Genomic DNA, 27,803 nt, shown 5'->3' with positions numbered 1-27,803 from the left:
GTTTCAGATTAAAAACAGCATTTATCACTGAAAATAGCACTCAGTGAGTTAAATGTGCTTAATTATTCATAAGAACCACTAATCCACAAAACCCAAACAGTGCTAACCAACATCAATCATCATTACTCATGATTAAGTGCAGTTTTTGCACTGTGTGCTGAGCTCATTCTCAGTGTAAGCAAACCTATCTGGATGGGTGCATACTAACCTTTTGGAACTTTGTTTTGGAGCCATCAGAAATATAATGGTTACTGTCATTTGCATTAGTTTAAATGACGGTTCCCACTGTAGCACAGTATTTTATTTATTGACTAAGTGCAGCATACAAAGACAACCATCTGGAGACGTCAATCGTCTTTGCCAAAAAAAAAAAAAAAAGTGTGTCTATACTGTTCTGAACTCCAGACAATACAGGGTCAAAGAAAGCAGATAAGGAAACACAGAAAAGACAGTACCACTTTTGGCTAACTCCAGATGTATTCTATTGCAGTAAAGAAACACACTGACACAAAGTCATCCCTGATCGCTGTAACATCAATAATAAAATATCAATAAATTGCAATGTCAACTGCATCACCACTCATTAAACAGTGAGCATTCTGTAATCAAATTCTCTTCAGACCAAAATGTTGCACTTACCTGGGTTATTGTCTACCAGGATCTCCCTCTGTATAAGTATTATATATCTCTCATGTATTACTGTGCCTTACCCAATCTACTATGCATTCTTGCTCTCGTCTAAGTTACAGAACAGGAGGAGTTGCAGTGCCCTGCCCTTCACCACACACAGGTTTGGCAATATAAGCAACATGCACACTTGTAATTAAAAAATACAATTCTTTTTTATACATTTTCAAGTATTTAGTTACTGTCCTCATAACTATAAATGATCATGCATGATGTGTGATGTGTCATCCATGATGTGTGCATATACAGGTACTCCTGGGGATTAAAGAAACATTTTGGGTGGTGTTCCTTCAATTTGTAAGAGAAGCAGGCATTGTTTGGTGTAAACTCCTCATCTATAATCTGATAAGACAGTAGTCTTCCTTAATTTATGCCAAATAAATCAGTTCAGTAATCATTAAAAAGTTCGTGTCTTTAAGATACCTGTATTGGCAACCAATATATAACTTTGCTTAGATTTGTAAACAAGTTGGTAATTTACCCTATTTATCACACATACATTATCACTTTACTGGTTTATTACAGTAGGAACCATAAACAAACCACACAAACACGCCAACTAGATAACAGAATGCATGTTACTGAACTTTATTTGTTGCTTGATGCTTTTCATTTACATATTCTATACATATTCTGTCCAGTCAATTCTGTGTCTTTGTGTGGTTTGAGAATCGCAACACTGCTAAATTCATAATGTAGTTCCGCCCTACTCAAATATTTGCTTTTAGGGTGCCACTTATACAATAAGACTATGACTGATTATGTTATTAAGAATGGTTGTGTAATGGACATGTCCAGGTTAAGAAATGCCACACAGTACAAAAAATGTTCATCATATAAAGACATGCATTCACGTGATTATGCATTGCACATGCTTCGGTATACACTAATTACCTCAAACCAGGTCTCTGTTAGAGGTTGGCATCAACATATTGGGAAACTGACACATATTTGCAGGAAAGAAGGATTTTGACCTAGAATCTTATTGGTTTTTAAGTTGCAAGTAGTATAGTAAAAGGTTCATTCCACTGCTAGGTTTTAGTTAGAAAGGAAAAGGTTAAAATCTGTAAATACCAAAAGGAAAACAATTCTATCAGGTTTTTTTCTTCAGTGGTATGGGTACAGCCAAGCAAGCTTATCCACTGTCTAGGACTTCAGAAGCTGTAAAGATTACAGCTTACATGTGCAATTAAGCCAGAATATCATTAAGACATTACAACAGAATCAACCAGTTAGGTTTTGATTTCCAGCGTGTGTTGAAAATGTCATTAAAGGTGATCTGGAAGGCTAAGACGCCTCATTCACTGTGAGGGTTAGCGCAGCCTAACCATTAGCTGACTATGATTTACTGAAACATACAGGCAATTGCTGCGACTGTGTTGACAGCATTAGAATCAGAGAGTAGGTCAACAAATGTAGCTAGCGACATTAGAGTGTGGTATTAAGCCTATTAAGCCTAATAAGCCTATTGCAAGGTGTTGCTAAGGTGGTGCAGTTACCACATCTAGTCTAAAATAGGCTTAATACCTTATATGTCTTTTTAGTGGTTGTTTGCTAGCTAAGGCCCACCACCTGACTAAAATTTTAATAGTCATGTAGAATTGTTTTCAGTTTCCCTCCTTCAGTGAATGCTTAGCATGGCTTTCAACCAAACCACATATTTCCTACCACAGATGCTCTATGCATTTGAAAAATATATATTGTACTAAATATTGTACAATCCTGTACAAATATATTTTTGTAAAGTCTATGAAAAAATTACCTGTTGGTGTAATATGGGTTTGTCACTTTTATAATCACTAAATTAGAATATAACATTCTATGGAAAAATTACTTTTTCTGAAATGTCTAAGTGTAACAAGCAGCCACATTGTCACATACATCCAGTATGCGAGTGGATCACCCATGACCAAAATTACAGGCATTAGAGCTTGTTTTTTCTGTTCTCATGGCCATCTGGGAGAATCCTCAGATGCATGCTAATTGCACTAACACAGTTAGAACTGAAGCTGAAACATAGATCTTGACCTGTATTGAGGACACACAAGCTGTTTCACAGTGAGAAGGTTGCATACAAAATATAATTAAATTTCAGTGGGAAAACAGAACTGGCTTTTTCCCCTCAGGTTATAAGAACATGAGACCCAATTCCCTCATGATTCCAATTAATCAAAAACATTAATTGATGCAAACCACAGTGTGCCAGAGAATGCCAGTGTGCCGGTATATCATATATTTGGGCTTACACTTGTATCAAGGGTAAGAGAGGTTTAAAGGAAAAGTGCTATAATAATGCTACTGTTAGTTACTGTTAGAAAACCAAGACCCAAAACCAAGACCCAGGAACCCTTAGCTGTATTTAAAAAAGTTCACCAGCAGATGCCTGATCATTTGCAGTCTCAGTGCTCTCAATGCATGTCCACACAAACATAGTTAGAAGCATTCATTATTCATAGTTAAAAGAGCCACATGAAACTGTGGGACAGTTTTAGTCTACCTTCTAAATGGGCACCAAGTAGTCATAAACAAAGGCTAATATATGAGCACTTTATTCTGATACACCAGTGTTTTGCAAGCTACCTCCTACCTATTCTTTTGAGCTTCTTGGTGGAAATACTTATAGATGTACGTGTTATTGGGACTGTCTTTGAGTTCTATTTGACTAATTTGGATCTGCTTCTTCTTGCTGAGCATTCTCTTTTGTTTCTGCTATAATTGAGGCTATTTCAGAATTACAAAATTATCATTCTATATCTATATATATATATAAAAATATATCATTTGATTAGTGCCTCTAATCTCTCTACACTATAAAAGATATGCCTGTTATGATGTATGCTGTGTCTTGATGTAGATAAATAGGTTCACAACCAGATTCTGTCTGCTCAGATAGGAAATAATGTTTATCTAAAAGCCAGTCAGTCATTCTGGTGCAACCAATAAAAAAAAAAAACTAAATCATAAGCTCTTTGATCTTACTCTAATATTTATGACTCTGAAGATAAATACATAACCTAACATATATTTATTTGTCAAAACAATCTCACAAAATGATTTTCTTATTTCAATATGTTTTCTGAAAGAGTGAGTAAAAACTGATATAATTCTCTAAAGACTGATTGGGTTTTTCTCTTGATTTGATTTGAGCGTCATCCATCAAGTTCCGCAGTGGTGTTGAGTATCAGTCCTGGGATAATGGAGCACAATTTGAATTTTGCGACATATCAGATCTATCTGTAATGCACGCACACACCCTCTTTACTCACAGACAAGCATGTAAGTCATTATTTGCCTTCCTATTATGAACAGCTTGGCCTATTCACATATTTATATTACATATAACTTCTGTTCATGTATTGGTAGCAATAGACTCTTAGCCTCCCAGAAATCAGGAATATGCTATATAAAACTCAAAATTTTGGGTTAAAATACCATATAAATCTAAACATCTAAACATACACAGCCCCTGCCACTGCTCAGTAATTATGGCAGTATGAGGTTTACAATAATCTTTTGCATGCCACAGAGGTCTAAAATCCCTCTACAATACTGCAGACACACCTATTCTAGACTGCATCTACCTCGCATCAAATTCCACATGATGGTGTACACGCCTACAACAAAGCCACACCCACTTTACTGCAGACACACCCAGATCTCTCACAAACACTGCAGTCAGTGCCTCAGCAGCTCTGTGCAAAGATGCTGTTTACAAGGTCAAACCAAAACTTTCTTGTAACACACACACACACACACACACACACACAAGCACACAAACAATGAGTCACTGCAGTGCAAGAAACAGGATATACTGCCAGGAAGGAGGGCTGAGTGCTGGATCAGGGATAAAAATAGCAGGTATAAAGCAAGTTAGAGGGTAAGGCTGAGCAATAGAGAGAGACAGGGAGAGGCAGAGTGATGATGCCCACCCGCAGCTGGTGCATGCCAGTTGGGGAACGCCAGATGAAAACAGTCACACATTGTGGCTGTCCTCTAGAGAGCTCAAGCCTGGTGTCCAGTGATGTTTGGCCCAAAAATATGCTGCGTCTGCTCAGGCTGCTTCCGTCCACTCCTTCTGGAGCTGCAGAATTCGCAGCCTCTTCTTCACTCTTGTTCACTGGTGATGTGCAGAGAGTCAGAGAGGGAAAGAATGAGCAGGAAACAGTCAGTCTGTGAAGCTAGTGAGTGAAGGAGAGAGTGAGCGATGGTGTGCTGAATCCACGCTAGGTAACAGTGCACTCTGCAATGATGCTCTAGTCTTCTCTGCTGCAAAGTAAATACAGGCTCCTATACAGCACATGAGTTGGGGGTGGGCTGTTTTGGCCGTCTACCTCCTCTTTAACTCCTCCCATCATCAACCTGAACTCCACCCACCTCATCTGTTAGACCAACAGGAAAAAAGACACCCAGGACAGTCTGGGACAATGGATTTTGTCAAGACATGAAAAAATTATTCACCCCCCCCAAAATTCCCTAAAGCCCAAAGCATGCACATCATCTGTATAACTGAATTTGACACTGCACAGTACATGATTTCATGTCTCTTATACAAGAAGAAAAGAATGTTGGATGCAGTACATCAGATGACTTGAATAAGTAATTTGGATAAGTGCAGGAATAGCTAACAAGTTCAACGGGTTTTATGACCTGTGAAATGGCATAAGAAGCTGAGAATGCTGGCCCGATGATTGTTACGTCTGTATGAAAGTTGTGTGTGAATCTGCTCTGTTTTTGGCTTATGCCAACTGAGGACAGCCTAAGATGGCCACAAAAACCTAAATGATTTAGGATTCTTGCCCAAAACTAAGAGTGATCTTAAAGAAGTGTATGACGTCAACCTCAGCTCAGACCACGGCAGAGGACACACACAACAGGAGACAACATGGCAACCATTTTGCTCTCCTTCAGAATAAAGAGCATACTGCATTCTGCATGTCATGCACTGAGCCATTAAATGTGCCTAACATAAAATATTTAACATTATTTGCATTTTTTATTTTTTTATTGAACTGAGTCATGCCATCTCTTTCTGACTCTGCATTACCGACAAGGAGTGGCAAGATGATACTGCATTAGCTCTTGGCCCGATCCCAAAAAACAACTCCACATTACAATCCATTAAGGTACTTCAGAAAAACAACCTTCTTCCTTCTCCATCTTTTCTCTAACTACCACATATGCTGAGTTTCACTGCTATAATTCTCTTAGATATTTTTTAACAACCAAATTCAATTTGTAGTAATGTTAATATTGACATATTTGGTTTGGCGTATGTTTAGGGTACTTTGAATACTTTGTTTAGATGGAGGGAAAACACACACAAGCACATACACAATGTATCACTGATGCACAGATGAATCAGCAGATATTTTGATTGATCAGCTAACAAAAAAATAGATCAGCAATCACAAATCTATGCTGTTATATGCTGTCATAACTGTGATGTATTATAAGGAATCTACAGTGACTATGAAATATTTTGAAACATAATGCTCTTTCTAAAACACCCCATAGACTGTAGGAAGTTGTGTGGCATTTGTACAAATATGATTAGAATATTATATAACTTTCAGTGTTGGTGTGCATCACACAGTAAACACTTTAATATATAAAAATTCATTTAAAACTACCTGTGTGAAAGAGTTTAAGTTAATTATATGAAGTCTAAATTTGAGTTTCTATGATGATGCCATCTCACAGTTAAATCAAATTCATTCTGTCCTTGTACACACAGGCAGAGACACTGCAAAAGTTTTACTGTACTTGCACATTGAATGAGATTTCGCCATCTGACATTTTGCACATTAATTTTCAATATAAATTATAACTAATATAAATAGTGGGATGGCAAGCAGCAAGAAACTGACTTGTGGTGCTGCAAAAAGGTTGATCTGGATTCAACTTTATGCAAATTAGAAGCAGCAGTCATGTAGCGTTGACCACTCAGGAGTCAGCGTCCTACTGTCCAACTGCAAATAATGGTTTGTGCTGATAGTTCACCACACATTCCTCCCAAAAAGTAAGGAAACCCAATGCTGGCCACTGTATGTGTTTAGCAGAGTCTGTCTAACTTCATAAGCTCAGTGGTGGAGAGCATGGTATGGTTAGGGAGAATCAGTCAACCACACTAGATGCACATATTCACAGGCCTGCAGGTTGCCAGACATAAATGCTACAGTTAAACCACAGATGTTGATACCTCTGCTTTAATGTCATATATTACCAAAATATGTAAGCCACACCTAAATGGTGTATATTGATATAACAAAAACAGTGAAAAAGTGATAAATATATACTTGGTGCTATGCTTGCAGTCTGTGTCTCTGACCAGATGTAGTTTGTATAACACTTCTGCAGAAAACCAGCAGATTTCCAAAACCGACCCACCTAAAATCTAATTTCTGCATATATGTCAAATGATAATTTTATGAATGTTCTGCCCCAGTGAGTGGTACATTGTAACCTCCAAGTCCTATGACTGAATCAAAGGAGTTGGAAAAAAACGGGTAAAATAGATGAATGAATCAATCCACTGTTCTATGTTTCTGATTAAATGACATTTCAGGACAAGGTTAGCATGCCTCGAATACTTGCTTTTTTTTTTTTTTTTTTTTTTATTGGGCAGTAAGACATGAGTTGTTTGTGAGAACGGGAAATCACAAACAACATAATTGTATCAAGTGAGGGGGTTTCTTAAGTTAATTTCATATGTACACAAGTATTTATTGAGTTATACTGTATGTTTACTAGACAGCTATGAGGCTACTGTCAGCTAAATCTATTCAACATGAGTTTGAATAAATATGCCACTCAAAATGTTGTTTTCCAAATATTTTAATATTTGATTTGTCTCTAACAACTGAGCTTTAATACCAGTAAATAATGATTGTGATGATGACACTGTAAATGAATATTAATATGCAGTAAGAACATCTAAATATAAGATGATTCTGTACATTTGTGTAAGTGCATATATTTGGCTTTTTTTCATGTAAATTAACTAGAAAGTCATATTCACTATAATGTTCATTCAGAATATCCATTTAAACAATAGCAATTATATGATTCCACATTAGAACTGATCACAAGATATTTTTCTAAATCAGTGTATAATACTTAAATTTACATGCCACAGATTTAAAAATGCATGAATGTAAAATGTAAAAATATATGAAGCGTAGTTTTATGGTGCTGGCCTGTGTGTGCTGTACACCTTGCTGTTCCTAGAGAAGTGGTCCTTCCACAACAGTCCACAACAAGAACAACAGCAACATGGAGACTGCTTAATAAATCTGGCCCTGAAATTAATTACACAGTAGATAATTAACTGTAAGTCAAATTAAACTGCAAAGTCTAAAGATGAGGAATAGTGTTCATTTTTACTTACACAATAACATATTTAGATTTATACACTTTTCCTCGGATCTTATCATTCATGAGTAATGAATTTGCCAAAATCATGTCTGAATTTGTTTATTTAGGGTAACTTGAGGACATTGAAATTATTAGGAATTTAAAAAAAAAATTTTTTTTTAAATACCTTTGTCTGAAATTTGCCTTTTGAAACCAGGTTGGAATCATTTAAATTTTATGTCTAATTATTGTGTCTAGATCTCCACAACCACTGTCATCTCATTCCCGAGCTCTCACCTTTTCAAGTCTCTTTCCCGAGAATAGCACACTGCCTCTCCATTTCTGTTTGTCACCGATGTATGGATTACCTGTTTTTTTTCAAATCATTCCTTCAATTTTACAGGACCTTTATAGTTTTTATAGGAATTTTTTCACACTTTTGCTGCTTTTTGTATTACTGCTTTTGCGCAAGACGTAATAGACAGACAAGTGTCCCTGACCTATAAAATGAGTCTGACTGATGTATAATTTTATCTTTGTAAATCGTTTCTACCCGTGTGATGCTGATTCTTCAGTGTGACTGATGGTTTTTCAGTAAGTGTATCTTGCAGTATATCTTGTTTGTGTTTTATTCTCGGGTCAGTGAGCCATTTTTGTGCCAACCTGGGGAAATATCATCCTGCTGCAAGATCAAATGACAACTCTGCTGTATTCTCCTACCAGAGGAAGTCAAATTTGGCTCCAAAGTTCCTGGAACATGAAATATGATGCCTAATGCTATTATCTTCAGTATGGTGCCTTTAGCCTTTGAAAGCAAAACAAAAAACTTGATGGTGATGGGAATTAGATTTTTTTTTTTAATATAACCAGACTTGTTTTTATGCCAAACTTATTTTGGTTTCAGTTTGCCTCTCACATTATTTGCAAGATCTTATGTTCAACCTGGATGAAAAGTTTAGCAAAAAGCCAATGAAATACCGGCCCTTCTAGTGTCAGGTTAACCCCATGCATGCATCATATTATTTAAAGGAGCAAATAATCTGATCATAAGTTTTAACATCATTACAATAATAACATGTTTTTAGAAAACATATAGAAGTGCTGTAAATGTAACATGATTTTTAATATGCTATGTTATAGGTGAAAATACATGTGCGTATTTATGTGTTTGTGTGTGTGTGTGTGTGTGTGTGTGTGTGTGTGTATGTGTACAGTATATACTGCACCAGCAAATGTGTAGCATTGAAGCATTTTTACCCCACATTTTCATTGTTCTCAAAAATAATCTCATAAGACATTATTTCATAATTAAGACCCAGTGGCTGCCGTTTCTACATGCACATCCTTTTCCTCCATTTCCGGAGTCTACAGCAGATATAAAAAGTCTATTCACCCCTGTTAAAATGGCAAGTTTTTTGAAAAAAAAAAAAAAAAAAAAGAAACTCAGAAAAAAGAACTCAGAACTTTTTCCATCAATTTTTTCCATCAATGTGAAATTACTTCATATAAAAATTAAGTGAAAAACAATCAGAAACACTTTTGGGAAAAATAGAAAAAATACAACAACCTGGTTGCTTAAGTGTGCACACCCTTTTATAATTGGGGATGTGGCTGTGTTCAGAATGAACCAATCACATTCAAGCTCATGTTCAAAAGTAATTATCATGCAGCTGTAGTCAATGAAATTAATCTGATTAACCCTAAATAAAGACCAGCTGTTTCTGCAGGATTTTCTTGACATTTTCTTGGTTTCATCTGACTGTTTTTTTTTGAAGCCATGGTCTGCAAAAAGCTTACAAAGCCTGTACTGGGTCCCACTGTCGGAAGGTATCGATATCGAGAGGCACAAAAAATTTCCAAAAAATTTAAATGTACCATGGATCACCGTGAAGGCCATCACCAACAAGTGGAGAAAATGGAGCACCACAGTGACATTACCAAGAACAGGACATCCCTCCAAAATTTATAAAAGGACAAGACAAACCCTAACAGGACCTCTGCCCAGAGACAGACAGCATTAAAGGAGCTGCAGGAATATCTGACAAGTACTGATTACTCTCTGCATGTGAAACAATCTCTCATATTCTTCACATGTCTGGGCTATGTGGTGGGGTGGCTAGATGGAAGCCATTTCTCACAAAAAACATACAAGCCCAACTAAATCACCCCAAAACATGTGGCAAAATGTGTTATGGTCTGATGAGATCAATTCCAAATAATTCCATAATTCCAAAAGGTATGTTTGGCGCAAAAAAAAAAGGACATCATCAAAAGAACGCCATATCCCTGGTGAAGAATGGTGGTGGCAGCATCATGCTTTAGGGCTGCTTTTCTTCAACCAGAACTGGAGCTTTTATCAAGGTGAAAGCAATCAAGAATAGCTACAAATACCAGGCGATTTTAGTGCAAACCTTCAGGTTTCTAGTAGTAAGCTGAAGATGAAATGGAATTTCACCTTTCAGCACAACAATGACATAAAGCACACAGCCAAATCAACAAAGGAATGGCTTAACCAAAAGAAGATCAATGTTTTTGAATGGCTTAGCCAGAGTCCAGACCTGAATCCAACTAAAAATCTGTGGGGTGACCTGAAGCGGGCTGTGTACAGGAGATACCCTCACAATTTGATGGCTCTAGAATGTTTTTGCAAGAAAGAGTGAGAAAATATTGCCAAAGATGTGCCACGCTGATAGACTCTTAGCCAAAACAACTGAGTAGTGTAATAAAAAAAATCAAAAGGTGCTTCAGCAATGTTTTAGTTTAGGAGTGTGCACACTTATGCAACAAGGTTATTATAAGTTTTTTATTTTTCCTATTTTTCCCTAAAATGTTTCTGATTGTTTTTCACTTAAGTTTTATATGCTATAATTTCACATTGAGGGTGAAAAAAGTTCTGACATGATCTATCTTGGTTTCATTTTTTTACATCACAAAAACCTGCCATTTTAACAGGGGTGTGTAGACTTTTATATCCACTGTATGAGTTTTACTTTAACAGTAATACATAATAACATTAATGCCATCTTTTCTTACTCTCAACAGCTGGGACTGTGGATACAATGATACCAAAAAACTCAAGGTAAAAAAAAAATAATAATAATCACTCAAAACCCCATGCATGATTGCACATGATCCTGGAGGAATTCCAGGATTATGTTAGCTAATTGTAATCTGATTTTGTGAAACAGACAATTAAACAGGGGTGCAATTTAAATTTATATTTAAATTAAAATTTTATATCCAGATTTCATTAAAGCTGCTTTGTGAAACTGTCCATTGTTAAAAGCACTATACAAATAAAACTGAATTGAACTGAACTGAATTTGGCACTGTATGAATGCAAGATTTTAACCCCCTTTTCTGAAACAGACCATATGATTCGTGGACTTTCTACATAAAGACACAGAAAAATACATACTTTTATTATGAAGACTCTTAAAAACAAAAGGTTAAATCTATAACCCTGAAGGTTTCTTCAGCTTGCCCCAATAGGGAGACCTTTAAAAGGTTCTATGTAGGTTCTACTCCTCATTACAAAGATTTTCCTCATCAAAGAGATTTCTCCAAGTGGAACCCCTTTAGGAAGCACACTCATCTGTCAAAAAGAGTCCTTAAGGAACCTTTTTCAAAGAGTGTAGAATAATTGTATTAGCATAATTAATTTTCACAGATTTTGTATCTATTCCCTAAATCTAACTCAGTAACACCATCTAGCGGGTAATTTTTTTCACTAAAGAGTTATTGAGAGCATAGGTAATGGATAGGAAAACAGCATTTTAGTCAATCATTTACACCAACCAGCCATAACATTAAAACCAAGTGAATAACATTGATTATCTCATTACAATGGCACCTGTCAAGGGGTGGGATATATTACAGTCAGTTCTTGAAGTTGATATGTTGGAAGTGAGAAAAATGGGCAAGCGTAAGGATCTGAGTGACTTTAACAAGGTCAAAGGGTCAAATTGTGATGGCTAGATGACTAGGTAAGAGCATCTCCAAAAAAAACGGCAGGGCTTGTGGGGTGTTCCTGCAGTGGTTAGTAGCTACCAAAAAATTTGTCCAAGGAAGCGCAACCGGTGAACCGGTGACAGGGTCATGGGCACCCAAGGCTCACTGATGCACGTGGGAAGCGAAGGCTAGGCTGTCTGGTCCGATCCCACAGAAGAGCTACTGTAGCACAATTGCTGAAAAAGTTAATGCTGGCTATGATAGAAAGGTGTCAGGTGCCCATGCTGACCCCTGTCCACCATCGAAAGTGCCTACAATGGGCAAGTGAGCATCAGAACTGGACCATGGAGCAATGGAAGAAGGTGGCCTGGTCTGATAAATCATGTTTTCTTTTATATCATGTGGATGGCCGGGTGAGTGTACTTCGCTTACCTGGGGAAGTGATGGTACCAGGATCCACTATGGGAAGAAGGCAAGCCGACAGAGGCAGTGTGATACTACTTTACACGTACCACCTACCTAAACATTGTTGCAGACCAACTACACCCCTTCATGGCAACAGTATTCGCTAATGGCAGTGGCCTCTTTCAGCAGGACAATGCACTCTGCCACAAAAATTGTTCAGGAATGGTTAGAGGAACATGACAAAGAGTTCAAGAGTTCACATCTGTGGGATGTGCTGGACAAACAAGTCCGGGTCCCCACCTTGCAACGTACAGGATTTAAAGGATCTGCTGCTAATGTCTTGGTGCCAGAAAACACAGCACACCTTCAGAGGTCTCATGGAATCCATGCCTCAACGGGTCAGAGCTGTTTTGGTGGCACAAGGGACCTACACAATATTAGGTAGGTGGTTTTAATGTTATGGCCGATCAGTGTATACTGACTTCATGTTGATCTTATATCGACTCTTATATTGATCTTTAATTTAAATTAATCTTGTGTTTTATAGTGAATGTACACTTTTCACTGTAAATTTTGCTGGTCATACTAAACACATATTGTTGCTTGACATTGTGCTTGGAACTTTTCTAAACCTCCAAATGGAGGTCATGGGCTGTATACCATTAATAATGAAAGAACACTAAATTTTATGAGAAATATAATTATTTAAGAGACAATTTCTCTTCAGTAACCAGCCCTGTGTTATGAAGAGAGGATGGTAACTTTAGGTTTAGAGACAGAGAGAGAAAAGCCGTAAGTCATTTGCTTTCCCTCTTCCATGGAGAAAGTAATACTAAAAAACAATCACAGAATACATGAAACACATTAGACTGCAATTAAAGCAGAATTTTTAGGATTTTTTTTCCTTTAATGGTCAGAGCTTCAGTCCCAAGTGTTGGAACTGAAGACATCTGGGTTTGAGATCAAAAGATGAATATGAAATTATAGATCAGAATTTCAGCTTTTTCATTTTCTGATATTTACATCTAGATGTGTTAAACAACTAAGAACATGTCACTCTTAGTGGCAGACCACCCCATTTTTAGGTGAGCAAATCTATAGAAACACAGTCTTAAAGTAAATTGAACAACATGCTTGCAATAACTGCATCAAGCCGGTGACCCATTAACATCACCAAACTGTTGCATTCTTCTTTTGTGATGCTTTTCCAGGCTTCTTTCATTTGTTATTTGTTTTGGGAAGTTTCTCCCTTCAGTCTCCTCTTCAGGAGGTGAAATGTATGCTCAGTTTGGTTTAGGTCTGGTGATTGACTTGATTGCCAGTCTAAAACCTTCCACTTTTTTACCCTGATGAAGTGCTTTATTGTGTTGGCAGTTTCTTCTGGGTCATTGTCTTGCTGCATGATGAAGTTATTTCCAATTAAATTGGATGCATTTTACTGTAAATTGGCATATTCCCATACTCGGAATTTGTGCTCTGCATTTAACCCATCCAAGTGCGCACACACACACAGTAGTGAAAACACACCCGGAGCAGTGGGCAGCCTTTTTTGCTGCAGCGCCCAGGGAGCAGTTTGGGGGTTCGGTGCCTTGCTCAAGGGTCTCACCTCAGTCGTGGTATTGAGGGTGGAAGAGAGCGCTGGTCATTCACTCCCCCCCACCTACAATCCCTGCTGGCCTGAGACTCGAACCCACAACCTTCAGGTTCACCTTCTGGTTGCAAGTCCGACTCTCTATCCATTAGGCCACGACTGCCCATGTGAACACAGTAAATATGACCATTACTTTTCATTGCATTTTCCAACAGTGACTGTCACCTGGATCTAAAGATTATTTAAGTGTTATTCAGCCAAAAATGTACAACTGGCTTTATTAAACATTTATCTCCCACGTCCCCATTATACATTATAATGCAAGCTCGCAGAACTAGATTAGTCTAGTTTGTGTATGGCACAATAATAATCTGGCTACCTACTATATGGGGGCTTTCTGTCCCATTTCCTTCCAGCTTTTCCAGAGCAGCAGGCTCTGACTCTTTCCCTTGGTGACTAAGAAGCGAGGTAGTTTATAACCATTAAATTGGCCCACACCGTCGTCTCTGCCCATAGCCAATAGCATTGTCACATTTCCTATAACAGAAATAAGAAACACAAAACCTAAATTATGGGTTACATATATACTCATACACATACAGTACCTCATATATACTCATACACATACAGTACCTCTCTCTCTCTCTCTCTCTCTATATATATATATATATATATATATATATATATATATATATATATATATATATATATATACATATATATGTATATATAAGGCTCAGAAGCATTTTGCTTGCACAGCTGATGATGGACTTTTGTCCGAAACATTCTTTTTCTAAAAATATAAAAATTTATATTTCAATTAACTTTTACTAAATCTGCTTTATTACTAAAGCACACTGCAGTTACCTGCTTCTTCTACCTGAAGTATTCCAATAACATTCTCAGTTCTTGCCAATAATATATACACTTACTGAGCACTTTATTAGGAACATCTGCACACCCACTCATTCATGCAATTATCTAATCAGCCAATTGTGTGGCAGTGGTGCAATGTATAAAATCATGCAGATATGGGCCAGCAGCTTCAGGTAATGTTCACATCAACTACCAGAATGGGGAAAAAATGTGATCTCAGTGATTTTGACCATGGTATGATTGTTGGTACCAGATGGGCTGGTTTGAGTATTTCTATAACCTCTGATCTCCTGGGTTTTTTGCACACAACAGTCTCTAGAGTTTACTCAGAATGATGCAATAAAGAAAAAACATCCAGTGAGCGGCAGTTCTGAGGATGGAAACGTCTTGTTGATGAGAGAATTCAACGGAGAATGGCCAGACTGGTTCAAGCTGACAGAAACGCTACAGTAACTCAGATAAGCACTCTGTACAGTTGTGGTGAGCAGAAAAGCATCTCAGAATGCACAACAAGTCAAAACCTTGGGGCAGATGGGCTACAACGGCAGAAGACCACATTGGGTTCCACTTCTGTCAGCCAAGAACAGAAAGCTGAGGCTGCAGTGGGCACAGGCTCACCAAAACTGGACAGTTGAAGACTGGAAAAAACGTAGCCTGGTCTGATGAAGCTCCATTTCTGCTGAGGCACACAGATGGTAGGGTCAGAATTTGGTGCCAACAACATGAATCCATGGACCCAAACTGCCTTGTGTCAACAGTCCAGGCTGGTGGACTTGGTGTAATAGTGTGGGAAATGTTTTCTTGACACACTTTGGGTCTGTTAATACCAATGTGCATCCCTTCATGGCCACAACTTACCCATTCTCTAATGGCTACTTCCAGCATAACAATGCACCATGTCACAAAGCAAAAGTCAAGTCAAACTGGTTTCATGTTCTTCAGTGGCCTTCCCAGTCACCAGATCTGAATCAAATAGAGCACCTTTGGGATGTGGTAGAATGGGGGATTTGCAGGATGAAAGTGCACCTGAAAAATCTGCAGGAATTGTGTGATGCAATCATGTCAATATGGACCAGAATCTCAAAGGAATGATTCCAACATCTTGTAAATTCAAGTCGGTTTTTATTGTCATTCCTCTATATATCCTGTATACATTGGAACGAAATGTCATTTCTCCAGGACCATACTGCAACACAGGTGAACAATGGGGAGGCAGCAGGGTGTTGAGCAATCTGACTGCCTCAGGGAAGAAACTGCTGTGGAGTCTGCTGGTGGTGGCACAGATGCTCCTGTACCTTCTGCCAAATGGCAGGAGAGTGTAGAGTCCATGGGATGGGTGAGAGGGGTCTTCCGCAATACTGCTGGCTTTGCGGATGCAGCGGTTGTTGTAGTAGGTATCGATTGTGGGTAGAGAGACCCGATGATCTTTTCGGCTGTTCTCACTATCCGCTGTAGGATCTTGCGGTCGGAGACTGTGCAGTTCCCATACCACACGGTGAGACAGCTGGTCAGGGCGGTCTTTATTGTCCCTCTATAGAGGGTTGTGAGGATGGGAGGGGGAGTCTCTTCAGCCTCTGCAGGAAGTGGAGGCGTTGCTGAGTCCCCTTCCATAAGAAACTTTAAGCTTCTGACTCCCTCCACAGTTGTTCCATTGATGTGCAGTGGTGGTTTTCCAATTGGTGAAGCCTACACGTAATATGCATGTGTTGCAAAATCCATGTGATGAAGAATTGAGGCTATTTTGAGAGCGAAGGAAGGCCTTACCCAGTATTAGTATAGTTTTCCTAATTGCTCAGTGAGTGTAGATATCAGACTAATGTCACTGGTGTGTAAAAGAGCCATCTGTAAGGAGAGTGCATGTCTTACAACAGTTACAATCTAAGAGGAAGGTGAAATGTGATTACCTGTGTTGTATGATGTCAATGCTTTTCCGGTCAGGCTGTTAATAATATTTCTCACAGCCACCCCGGCATGGAGACCAGCATGATAGGCCAGCTTGGGTTCATTCACATTAGCACAGTCCCCAACAGCATATATGTTGTCAAAGCCCTCCACCTGCATGTGCTTATTCACTTTCAGGGCTCCGTTCTGTGCCAGACATCCACCTGAAGCATGAGCAGACACACAGCAAACAGAGTGAAGATGAGGAACATACCAGTCTTAGTACTGGGAATCAGAGATAGAATACAGCTGCTTATACACTCAATAATCAATGTTACAAACATTAAAACATATACAAAACAGGTCACAAAACTTACACAAAATTTCCATTAAGCTGAAATTAGACTTTTTTTAAATTAAATAACCCAATTTAAGAAATAAAATTATTTTAAGTAGATATTAATTAATATTCAGTAATACCTAAATTTAGTATTCTAATTAATTTAAATGCCACATTTATACAAAAACCAATCTCATTCATTCACATATCCACATAGAATAATCTACTAACCTAAACTGGACCTGTATGCATCTGAATTGATCTTGTTCCCTGCACAGCAAATAATAAGGTCAACAGTAAACTGCTCGTTCTTATCTGTCTTGACCTCTCTGCCCTTCAGAGTCACATTCAGTTCCAGTTCATCAAGGTTTGAAACTTTCTGTCCTAGATTTTGAAAAAAGAAAGTAAAAAAAGAATGGGAAAATGAATTTTGAACCAATCAATTATGCTATACAGTATATATAATATAATACAATACAGTAATATAATATAGTACTGTGCAAAAGTCTTAGGTACATGCAAAGAAATGCTGTAGAGCAAAGATGCCTTCAAAAACAATGAAATTAAATGTTTCTACTTTAAAAAAAAATACTATAAAGAGCAGTAAACAGCAATAAATGAAGCAAAGTCAATATGTGGCGTGACGTTGTATGAAAAGTGTCTCTTATGTAATATGCTGCTTTCTTTACTGATATACAAACATTTTTCTGTAACATTTAATTTTGTGCTGGAAAACTAACGTTTGGAAATCTAAAAGGTTTTTGTACTGAATCAATAATGTAGAAGTCATGAAATAAAAATCTATAACAAAGTTTGTACTAAAAAAAATAAGATGCCTAAGACTTTTGCACAGTACTGTGTGTGTGTGTGTAATATATTTATTTATTTATTTATTTATTTATTTATAAATAAAAGACCTGAATATTCCTTATGATGTACTTTGGTAAATCAATGCTATCATAAAGATTTACCTAGAACTAATTCCACTCCCTTCTCCAGCAGTACCTGCCTGGCCTCTTCTCTTACACTGGGGAGTAGCTCTGAATCAGCTACGGCATCACGTGAGTGAATAAGAATTACCTGTATTGAGAAAATTCCTTAATTTGTTTTCCTAGTTTTGTTTTATTATCTACCATAGCTTGCTGTTGATGGATTTTAGCCAGTAATAATGTTTTTTCCCACTTGCATTAACCATACACACAAAATTTCTTAAGATTTTGCAGAGAACTGAAACAGAAAAGAGTCTTTAAGACAAGAATGTAATTGTATATATTGTATACATAAATTATCAAATGTTTTATAGGGTGGTTTGATTAAGGTCTTTCTGTAACAAGGATAACCTTCTTGTTTGGATATTCTGTCCTGATCTCTGCAGCCATTTCCACCCCAGTGGCTCCACCACCAATCACAAGCACCGAGTCAGCTGCCTGGACCTGAGAAAGGACATTATACTGAATTGTCTTCCTGTTTAGACAGATCCTGTTTAGTAGATAACATCATAAGACATATTTGTAACAGAGTTACAGTAAACTTCTGAACAAGAACAAAATTAGTATGACATTTGAAAAATCCACCTCTTTCACAAAATCTTCATACTTCTCAGTTGCTTTCTGGTAGGAATCCACAATGTTGCATTTCCCAGGAAAAGGTCCATCTGACCCAGTGCAGAGGATGAGGTGTGAATAACTTACTTCCTGTAAAATGTTAAACACTTTTTAGGTTCCAATACCATAGCTGCAAGATAACACATTTTAAGAAACATCAATCAATAAATACCTTTCCACTGTCAAGCACAACAAATTTTTCTGTAGTGTCTATTCGTATCACTCGCCCCTGAAGGAAATTCAGTCCGAATGTTTTTTTGTACGGAATAAAAGTTTGTTGGGCAAAGCCTGTGTGAACATAAACCACTGATTGTTAGACATTAAATAAAACACCCAGCAGAAACGGTAGCTGTATTTAAATCATTTTAGTAAGAATACAATATATCAAATTTAGGTGCTATGTTGTTTGGCATACCACTTTGAACTGAAGCACGCAGTGATGCAACATTGTGATGAAAGGCGTCTAATGGGTTAATCAGCATAAAGGGTACCCCTTGACTTTTGAGATGCTGGGCAGCTGCAATACCACCAAACCCGCCACCAACAATCACCACATGGACCTTCTCGTCAAAGGACAACTGACCCCCCATAGTGTGAATCTGTGAAATGCATAAAAATCAATTAACGCCCAAATAAAATAAAACAGCAAACATTTTATAGTCTTTTTTTATTGAGACATATAACCACACTAGTAATTCATATTGTAGGGGAATTTGCTTCAGTGGTAGCCTATTCTAGGTTTACAGTGATATTCACTTGACAGATGTAGCTACACAGTTTACATTCACACACTGCAATGTTTCAGTGGCCCAAAACTGGTTTTACTTGAAAAGACATGAAGTGTTGCAAACACAAAAATTTGATTTTAAAGTTAGATTTCAGGCAGTTCATATATGGCCTATGATCCATATATACAGTATCTCAATGTGTGGCCGTGCAGCTGAGAACATCAGCACAATTAATCGTCTTTACTTCACTCGTTAGGTGAGTACGCATGAGCTCTTGGTGTTTTTATTTTTCTAGGTACAGAAACACTAAGAGCAGCTGTAAATATCAAATCTAGACTACTGATGTTTTCACTCCTACGCACTAATCAGGAATCGCTGACGCGCGGTCTATGAGCCGACACTCTGAGCAAATACTACATGCAATTAAAGCTTGCTGCTACTTTGGTCATTTTATGGCTAGGATCATTTAGTGCGAGTTAGAAAGTTCAACTGCTTTCCCTCAGCCATGTCATTATAGCTAGTCCCAAAACAGAGTATAGCTTTCTCTTAAAATGCTTACCTATCCGACCAGGAGGTAGTAAACAAGGAATCCCTCCAAAAGTCTACTCTAGTGTATCACAGATCACTGTGATTCCCAATCCGCGTCCCTCGTCCGATCCGCAACGCATGCGCGGTGTAAATTAAGCAGCGGAACGCGGGTTAAATAACGACGATGCTTTACCACGCTCTTTACCACGCATGCGTAAACAGTTAACGGCGCGAGCCAACCCGACGCGCATGCGCAAAAACGTCACGTTACGAAACTTATGTCTCCAATGTTTATATATAACATATATAAAGTATTAATTAAGCTATCCAGTTTCCATAAACAAATGTTTTGTTTTCATTCGGATTTTTAAATCAGTAAAACATTCCTTTTACTAAAATATGATGTGCTGTGGTTATTGATGCTGTTCCTATCAGAGTTAATGTACTTTTAAAGGGCTCTGCTAAGTCACAATTCCCCTCCTTTCTGTTGCACATCCATATTTATAGTGGTTGGGTGAATGTATTTCTCTTTCTCATCCAAACCCTTTGTTAGCATTAGTTGAAGATTAATATATTAATATATTAATGTTAATATATTAATATCTTATTGGAGATGGTTTCTTACAATGTGATCTACTGTATAAATTTCTTATAAGAAACAAGGTTAAAGACGTATCCTGAGCTTATTTATCTAGCTGCAAACACTGGTTAAAAAAACACTCTCCACTTCTTTCATAAACACAGACACCTTCAGCTGACTGAGAGAGAGAGAGAGGCCATGTTTTACTGGAGCTCCTAAAATGGAATAGGTTTAAAATGAGATAAACCAAAGTAAATACAGTGAAACTACAAGAAGATAACCAAAGGACTTACTTACCTATCTGGACAACAATTACTTAAATTTCAAGAAGAATAATCATTGGCTAACAGGCTAACAGAAGAAGAGCAGGAGCGGCTAAACTAAGAAGAGAGATAAAACTGATAAAGATAACAAATGATTCATGACTTCAAGGATAATTTCTGCTCAAATCACACGCAGTAAATAATAAGGTAAGAAAATCCAACAATACAAAATAAAAAACCTGCAGAACTTTTTAAATACTCAAGTTTAGCTTCTATGCTAACATAGCTAGCAACAAAGTGGGCGCCATCCCTGATGCAACAGCAAGACAACCCCACCCCCTTGTCACATCCTACCCAAATGACCTGAAGAATGCACAGGCTAAGAAAGTCTACAAACACAAGCTACTGAGAGAAAACCCAGAAACTCTCAGAGCAGATTTCAATCAAACAGGTGCCAAAATCACCATCACAAATCTCCTGTTATACTCAGACCACACGGACCCCAGCCACAGCTACCAAGACCCCAGATAGACCCACAGTCCTTCCAAACCGAGCCACAGAGTTCTGCTGAGAAAACTCCTACTACAACATCCTACAAAATCCCCAACACACACACACATACACTGATGCAGCTTTTGTCATTCTAATAGACTCAAACGGAAAATACTTAAGATGAAGAACAGCTCTTCCGTGGACGCCGAGTCACTAAACTGTGGTGTCCTAGTACCAGCAATGCACTTGAGCTTATCACTAAGACCATTTCCAAAGAGCCAAGCCCCATCATTATTCACACTGGCACTAACGATTTGAGAGCACAACAGGAAAGAGTGGCACAAACTGCCACACACAAGTTCCCCTCCTCCAAGATTATAATCTCTACCATCCTACCCAGGAGAGATTTTCACCCTGCCACCATCCAGTAGGTAAACACAGAGAACAAACACCCGCAGCTGTGCGTTAATGGCAAACATTCACCTGGCGCACCACCCCAACCTCAGCATCTGCAGCATCCACGGCTACGTCCACCTATGCAAAGACACAGTGGGCATGTTTGCTAAGAACCTTAAGGACGCTGCTCTTGGACGCAACCCAGTCAAGTCAAGTGGCTTTATTGTCATTTCAACCATATACAGCTAGTCAGTACACAGTGAAATGAAACAACATTCCTCCAGGACCATGGTGCTACAAATAAAACAACACAGAACAACACAGAACTACAAGAGACTACATGTGCTGACATGTGTAGACAGCACAAGACAGTACAGTGACTCCAAAACGGGACAATAGGCACAGTAAGATACAGTGCAGCACTGACTAGTGCATAGTTCTAGTAAAAGAGTGAATCAGATATGACAGATATGACTCACCTCCAAGGAAGATTGGAGCACACCTAGTAGACTATCACCACTATCTGCTTCCTTAGAATCAACTACACAGCCACACACCCAAAGCAGCCCCAGCACAATGGACCACCACCTCACCCAGGCATCCCAGAACCAGCCCAGTGACCCCGCCACCCAGATCCACCCAGCAGTCACAGCGACAGAGCTACACTGCTGCAGTGAACACACCAAGCAGCCCTGGTCCGGCAGACCTAGGAGAAATCCAACGCCTGCTCAACCTCACATGCACCATATACACTGATGAGCTAAGTGCTGAACATGTTCACTATGAACAACACGCGCACAAACACACTAAATATATTTCTATAGTTTGTTAATATGGTTTGTGAAATCATACATCGATTATACCTTTGTTCCATACAGGTTCACCTCTGTCTTAAATATATTTGTATTTGTAATCTGATTTAATTTCTTCTCCTCAAATGAAACCATTATCAATTTCTATGTGGAACATTCAGGGCATTACATCTTCACTGTTTGGGTGCAAAAGTGAAACTAGTGAATTTAAGGAAAACACAAAAGACACAGTTATTACAATCCTCCAGGAAACCTGGAGTAGCTCAATCACTCACTGTCCCACAAACTTTAAAGAATTAATCATCCCATCTATTACTACTACTACTGTCCCACAAACTTTAAAGAATTAATCATCCCATCTATAACACCCTGCCATTAAAAAAGGTTGAAACCATTTGGTTGAAATCTGAACTATCCGATTTCATAGCACCACAACAACTGAATAAATCATACATCTGGCTTTAAATTAAGAAAGATATTTTAAACACTACAAATGACATTCCAGTTCTCCCTTCTGCCCAACATTGACAAACTGCTCATTCTGTTAGGAGAAATGAAGGAGAGCTGTGTTTTAGCAGGACAGTAGCCAACATATCTGCCTGCCACAACCTGAGGGACAGTGAGTAACCCACCCAAACACACACACACACACAGCCCTGTTTGTCTTCTTTTTTATTTGTTCATTCATTTTTTTTTTTACTTATTTAAGATAAGTAAAAATATCTTATTGGTAAATATCTTACCAATATTTGTATTAACGCTTAATTTCTATCCTCTGTGTTATAACTAATTTGTTTGTTGTTAATAACAGTTCTTCAAGTTCCTGTAATGCTTTGGCAATACTGTAGCCTACATGTATACGGGCATGCCTATAAAGCTTGCTGAATAGAATTGAATTGAGAGAGAGAGAGAGAGAGAGAGAGAGAGAGAGAGAGAGAGATTGTTAATATAACCAGCACAAATTACGTTTCCATTAGCGCATTGAAATGTTTAGCGATATAGCTGATGGAAATGCAAATGATCGACATAATCTTTTTTCGTTTCACTTTAGCGCATAAATTCTATGTGGATACTTCAGATGTTGCGAAAAAATAGTTTGGAAACAGTTTTCGTCGAGAAAAATGGCATTCGCAAAAAGAAAAAGAAAAAAAAAAAGAACAGGGATGTGCGCGTGCCGTCCAGCGCACCGTAAACCTGTGGCACCGGTATTACGGTATGCAGTTTCACTGGCCTCTGCTACATTCAGCAGCCTGATATAACGCCGCACTCATGTTTCTTTAATAGCTGTACACACAGCATATGCACCTCGATGGACAGTCGATTTATTAACCCCACAGTTTCCCCCACTATACTCTGTGCTCGGCGCAGGTTTCCAGCTTGAACAGGGAGATAGCAGTCCGCTCTCAGGTCGGAACCGGTGCAGCTCTCCACCACCACCTCCCACACCCATGGGCTTGGTCGCATAAGGGCACTTACTTGGAGCCCTAGACGAGCAACTGCTCCATTATGACATCGTCTTCTGATATTTTGTACAATTGCAATTGTTTGTGAAATTAAAATGACAGTAAGCTGGCCTATTTCATTTAATTGTCTCACTCTCACTTTACTCTCTCCATTTTACAGAGATCTGAGGACATGAGCGACGCAAAAAGTACACAAATTGCGATATACACAAAATTATATATGGAATTGGCTCAAGAGCAGATTCAATTTGCCATACACCAAATTTTAAGCAAATTAAAAAAAAAAAAAATTAAGGATGGCGTCATCACGCACACCATTTTATCCGTAAAAGGCCAATTGGATGGAAACAGGTAGGAGACAGCAAATTTCGAAACTTTTTTTTAACGCACTTTCACGTTGTCGATAACAGAAAAGCGCAAAAGTGGATGGAAACATGGCTACTGACAGGTACAGGGTGTGCTGTGTTAATTACAGTAGCCTGTCCCCATACACTCACTGCCTTCACATGTCGGAATTACCGTAATTACTAGATGACAATCCGGACGTTCTACTCGGAGCTGTTCAGGTCCTCGGACTCGGAGTTATGCGTTTCTATACTTCACCGAAATGAATCCGAGTGAGATGATGTTGTTGACAACTGCAAAATACATAATTACAACATTAAATCACATTTTTATGTTACTGCTAAATATTGAAGAACACAGAAAGCACATCAGAATTATTTCACAGAAATACAAGGAGATAACTACTTAACTACATTTTAGTGCTGAAGCCGCCGCCGTTTTGAGTGTTTGCGCATGACGGTGCAGCTTTCAGGTGGTAAACTACAAGTCGGAGCTCTCAGAAAATTCCTAGTTCACAAGTTGTAATTACGAGTTCTACGGGGATGTGAATGCTTTTTACAAGTGGGAATCTCGTAATTACGGTGATTACGACATGGCGTGAACTCAGCTACTCTTAGTAAACCATGCCCTCACCTGCTATTTCACCTTGCAGTCACCTTGCAACCTTTTACTTCATTTTGGGAAAAACGCTCCCTCTGCAAAGATATTTGTGTAATATTTGAAAAAAAAAGAAAAAAATCACACGTCACACAATCTCACATGCTCTCGAAATACTCTAGTAGCGTCGTAAAGCGTAATCAATTTGTTGCGCATGCGCGTTGCGGATCCGTACGCGGATGGGGGAATAACATCAACTCAGGTCTTCCGCATTTCTCTGCGAGGGAGTGCGTAATGTGTGACGCATGTGCGGAAGGCGGGGTTTTACGGTACAGGGCGGGGCTTTGTGGCGCGGAGTCCCCTCTCCTGAAGCTTCTTCTTCAATTTGCCTCATCTGGCTTCTTAAGAACAGTTAGAAGTTTGTTTTGAATGGCACACACGCAGCATCGCAATATTGTGGAAGTCCAGGACTGAAATGTTACCGATCCTCCCCTCTTCCCCCTCTTTTAACGTCCTAGGACAAGCTCTCTTCAAGTTCAAGTTCTTTATTTGTCATCTACAGAGAGTTTTACAGTGTACAATTATTGCAGTGAGTTTCTTAATTCCAGGTTCCCAGACTGTGCAAACATTACATTACAAAGGGCAAAGACACATAAAACACATAAGACACATAAGACACATAGGACATAAAGTTTGCAACAGTGCAGGACAATACAATGCAAGGAAGAAACAATAATTGCATTGCAATTAAAAAACATTGCAATATGCAAGTGCATTGCAAAATGCAAGTGCAATTAAAAAACATTGCAATATGCAAGTGCATCTGATATATGCTATACACACTGTGTATAGGAGTGTCCTGATTTGAAGTGTGTGATGTATGTGCTGTTGGAATGAATGATATGTTAGAACAGTCTAGGTCCTCGGTGTGTGAGTGTGTGTCAGTGAAATAACAGAGATAAAGGAAATTCAGAGCCCTATGTGCTTGTGGAAAGTAGCTCCTCCTGAAATGCTCCATGTTGGTTCTCATGCTGCGGTAGCATTTGCGTGAGCGCGATAGCACAACAGACTGCGGGTTGGGTGACTGTAGCCCTTGATAGTCCTACTAGCCTTTTCTCTGCATTGCCGGATGCAGATATCCTGCAGGTGTGACAGATGTTCACCAGTGGTATGCTAGGTTGATGGCACCACCCTTTTCAGGGCTTTGCCGTCCAAACTGGTGATGTTTCCATAACACAGTGATGTTGCTTGTCAGGATGCTTTCAATGGTGTTCCTGTAGAAAAAGGTAAGGAAGCGAGAGGGCAATCTGTACTTCCTCAGTCTGCGGAGATCTCAGTCTTCCTCAGTCTTGCCTTCCCCTTTTAGGGTCACCACCAACAAACAGTCTCTCCATGAAGTATTTCCTGCCCCAGGAGTGAAGCTTACATGTGATTGTTTCTATAAGGACTTAATTCTCTTTTAGCAGCCAAGGACTGTCCCAATGTAACATTTCAATGGCTTCTTATGATTAAAAAAAAAAAAAAATTCATAGAAACCATCATTTTTAGTTACTGAAGCCATTAAAGCTTCTAATATGAACCTTCCATCCACAGAAGCCAAACCAGCTATTCTGTGCTAAACTGTACAGTAGATTGAATTTTTTTTTGTATTATATTAACAAAATTTTTAACCATTTTATTAAAACTGCATTTAAATTTACTTGATTTAAGTTATGTTGTTTGCATTACATTCTGTTCAATTGACCAGTCAATTAAACTTTAAACCTTAATAACTGAAAAACAACAATAACATCTATAACAACTTTGATAGTGGCTGATTTTGAAAACAACAGAAGTCATACTAGTATAACCAAAGCCATATAATACCATACATTAAATTACTACAGCTCTGCACACACAAATACATACACACACTATGTAGATAGTCTTATTATTATTCTTACTAATTCTCATTATATATAGTTATAATAAAAATTATATAAAATATGTCATATGTGAGCAAGGGATTTGCACCTGGTCAAATGTGGACTCTTTGCTTGTATTTGGCAGATAATGTCAAGAGACGGAGTTTGTCTGAACTTTAAAAATGACAAGATCTGCAAGCAAAATGTAGCCTATATAAAATACTTAATAAAAAATTAAGCATATTAACTAATTACAATGGTGAAGAAAATCTAAACTATAATATTTAATCAACAGTCAGGTATTTGGTTGAAATACCTAATTAGAACTTAAATAAACCAATGTTTTCGAAATAAGATGAACAGAACTTTAAATGTCAATGTTTCTGTCTGTATCATTTTTGTATGTGGCCAACATAAATAAGGTCCAGCATACATTTCACAGTCTGTATTCTTTATTTGTTTAAGTAAGGAATAAAACACTTAATAAGACATGCTATTATAGGAAAATAATCAACAACGGGGTAGTTCACTATGGCCCGACATGAATTGGTTATTTTACTGTAATAAATAGCATGCCTCAAACTGTTTTATTCCTCTTTCATTACAGCAATTTGCTAAAGATTATATTTCTTTATTAATTAAATATAACACGTATTTTTACCTGTTTAAAGTAGCATTTAATGTTGTTGAATGTTCATGAAATTTTTTTTTATCATTAATGTATTGCAGCTATAAACAAACATCTCATCCCCAGTCTCACTTCTTTCCTTGCTCTTGAAGTTAAGAGACAAAAACACAGTTTACCAAGAAACCAGAAGGTGCAAACTCCTGTCCTGAAGACTCTCTCAGAAATTTCAATAAAAATTAAATGAACTTATCCTAAAAAAGAACATCACACCTTCTGACCAATCAGATTTGAGAATTCAACAGTGTTGTGTAATGCCATTAATAACACAGTTATTAATAATATTAACCCTTTCTCTGACTGCTCACAGCAAACTACTTGA

At 38.1% G+C, this 27,803-nt stretch overlaps 1 protein-coding gene across 8 annotated transcripts in view; it reads right to left on the bottom strand.

The window, feature by feature from the left end:
- Positions 1-25,098, bottom strand: part of LOC113542745 (apoptosis inducing factor mitochondria associated 2) — a 40,522-nt gene extending 15,424 nt beyond the window's left edge. Inside the window, exons 1-11 of one of the 8 annotated variants that reach the window (XM_053232656.1) lie at positions 24,709-24,881; positions 24,470-24,588; positions 19,104-19,287; positions 18,861-18,976; positions 18,659-18,778; positions 18,425-18,517; positions 18,056-18,164; positions 17,316-17,468; positions 16,768-16,968; positions 14,367-14,524; positions 6,195-7,985 (exon numbers count right to left, since the gene is read on the bottom strand). In XM_053232656.1, coding sequence (XP_053088631.1) covers positions 14,370-14,524; positions 16,768-16,968; positions 17,316-17,468; positions 18,056-18,164; positions 18,425-18,517; positions 18,659-18,778; positions 18,861-18,976; positions 19,104-19,278 — 1,122 coding nt within the window. In that variant the 5' untranslated portion in view covers positions 19,279-19,287; positions 24,470-24,588; positions 24,709-24,881 and the 3' untranslated portion in view covers positions 6,195-7,985; positions 14,367-14,369. Of the gene's footprint in view, positions 1-639; positions 1,235-4,616; positions 5,152-6,194; positions 7,986-13,271; positions 14,525-16,767; positions 16,969-17,315; positions 17,469-18,055; positions 18,165-18,424; positions 18,518-18,658; positions 18,779-18,860; positions 18,977-19,103; positions 19,288-19,975; positions 20,173-24,469; positions 24,589-24,708; positions 24,883-24,928 lie in introns of those variants that run through there. The other 7 variants (XM_026940495.3, XM_026940477.3, XM_053232657.1 and 4 more) reach the window with 7 other exon arrangements.
- Between the last annotated feature and the right edge of the window lie 2,705 nt (positions 25,099-27,803).

This window comes from Pangasianodon hypophthalmus, chromosome 3 (assembly GCF_027358585.1).
Source record: "Pangasianodon hypophthalmus isolate fPanHyp1 chromosome 3, fPanHyp1.pri, whole genome shotgun sequence".
In the NCBI taxonomy this organism is placed as follows: Eukaryota; Metazoa; Chordata; class Actinopteri; order Siluriformes; family Pangasiidae; genus Pangasianodon; species Pangasianodon hypophthalmus.
The sequence above is the reverse complement of the archived record's forward strand: the minus strand, read 5'-3'. Positions and strand labels throughout refer to the sequence as shown.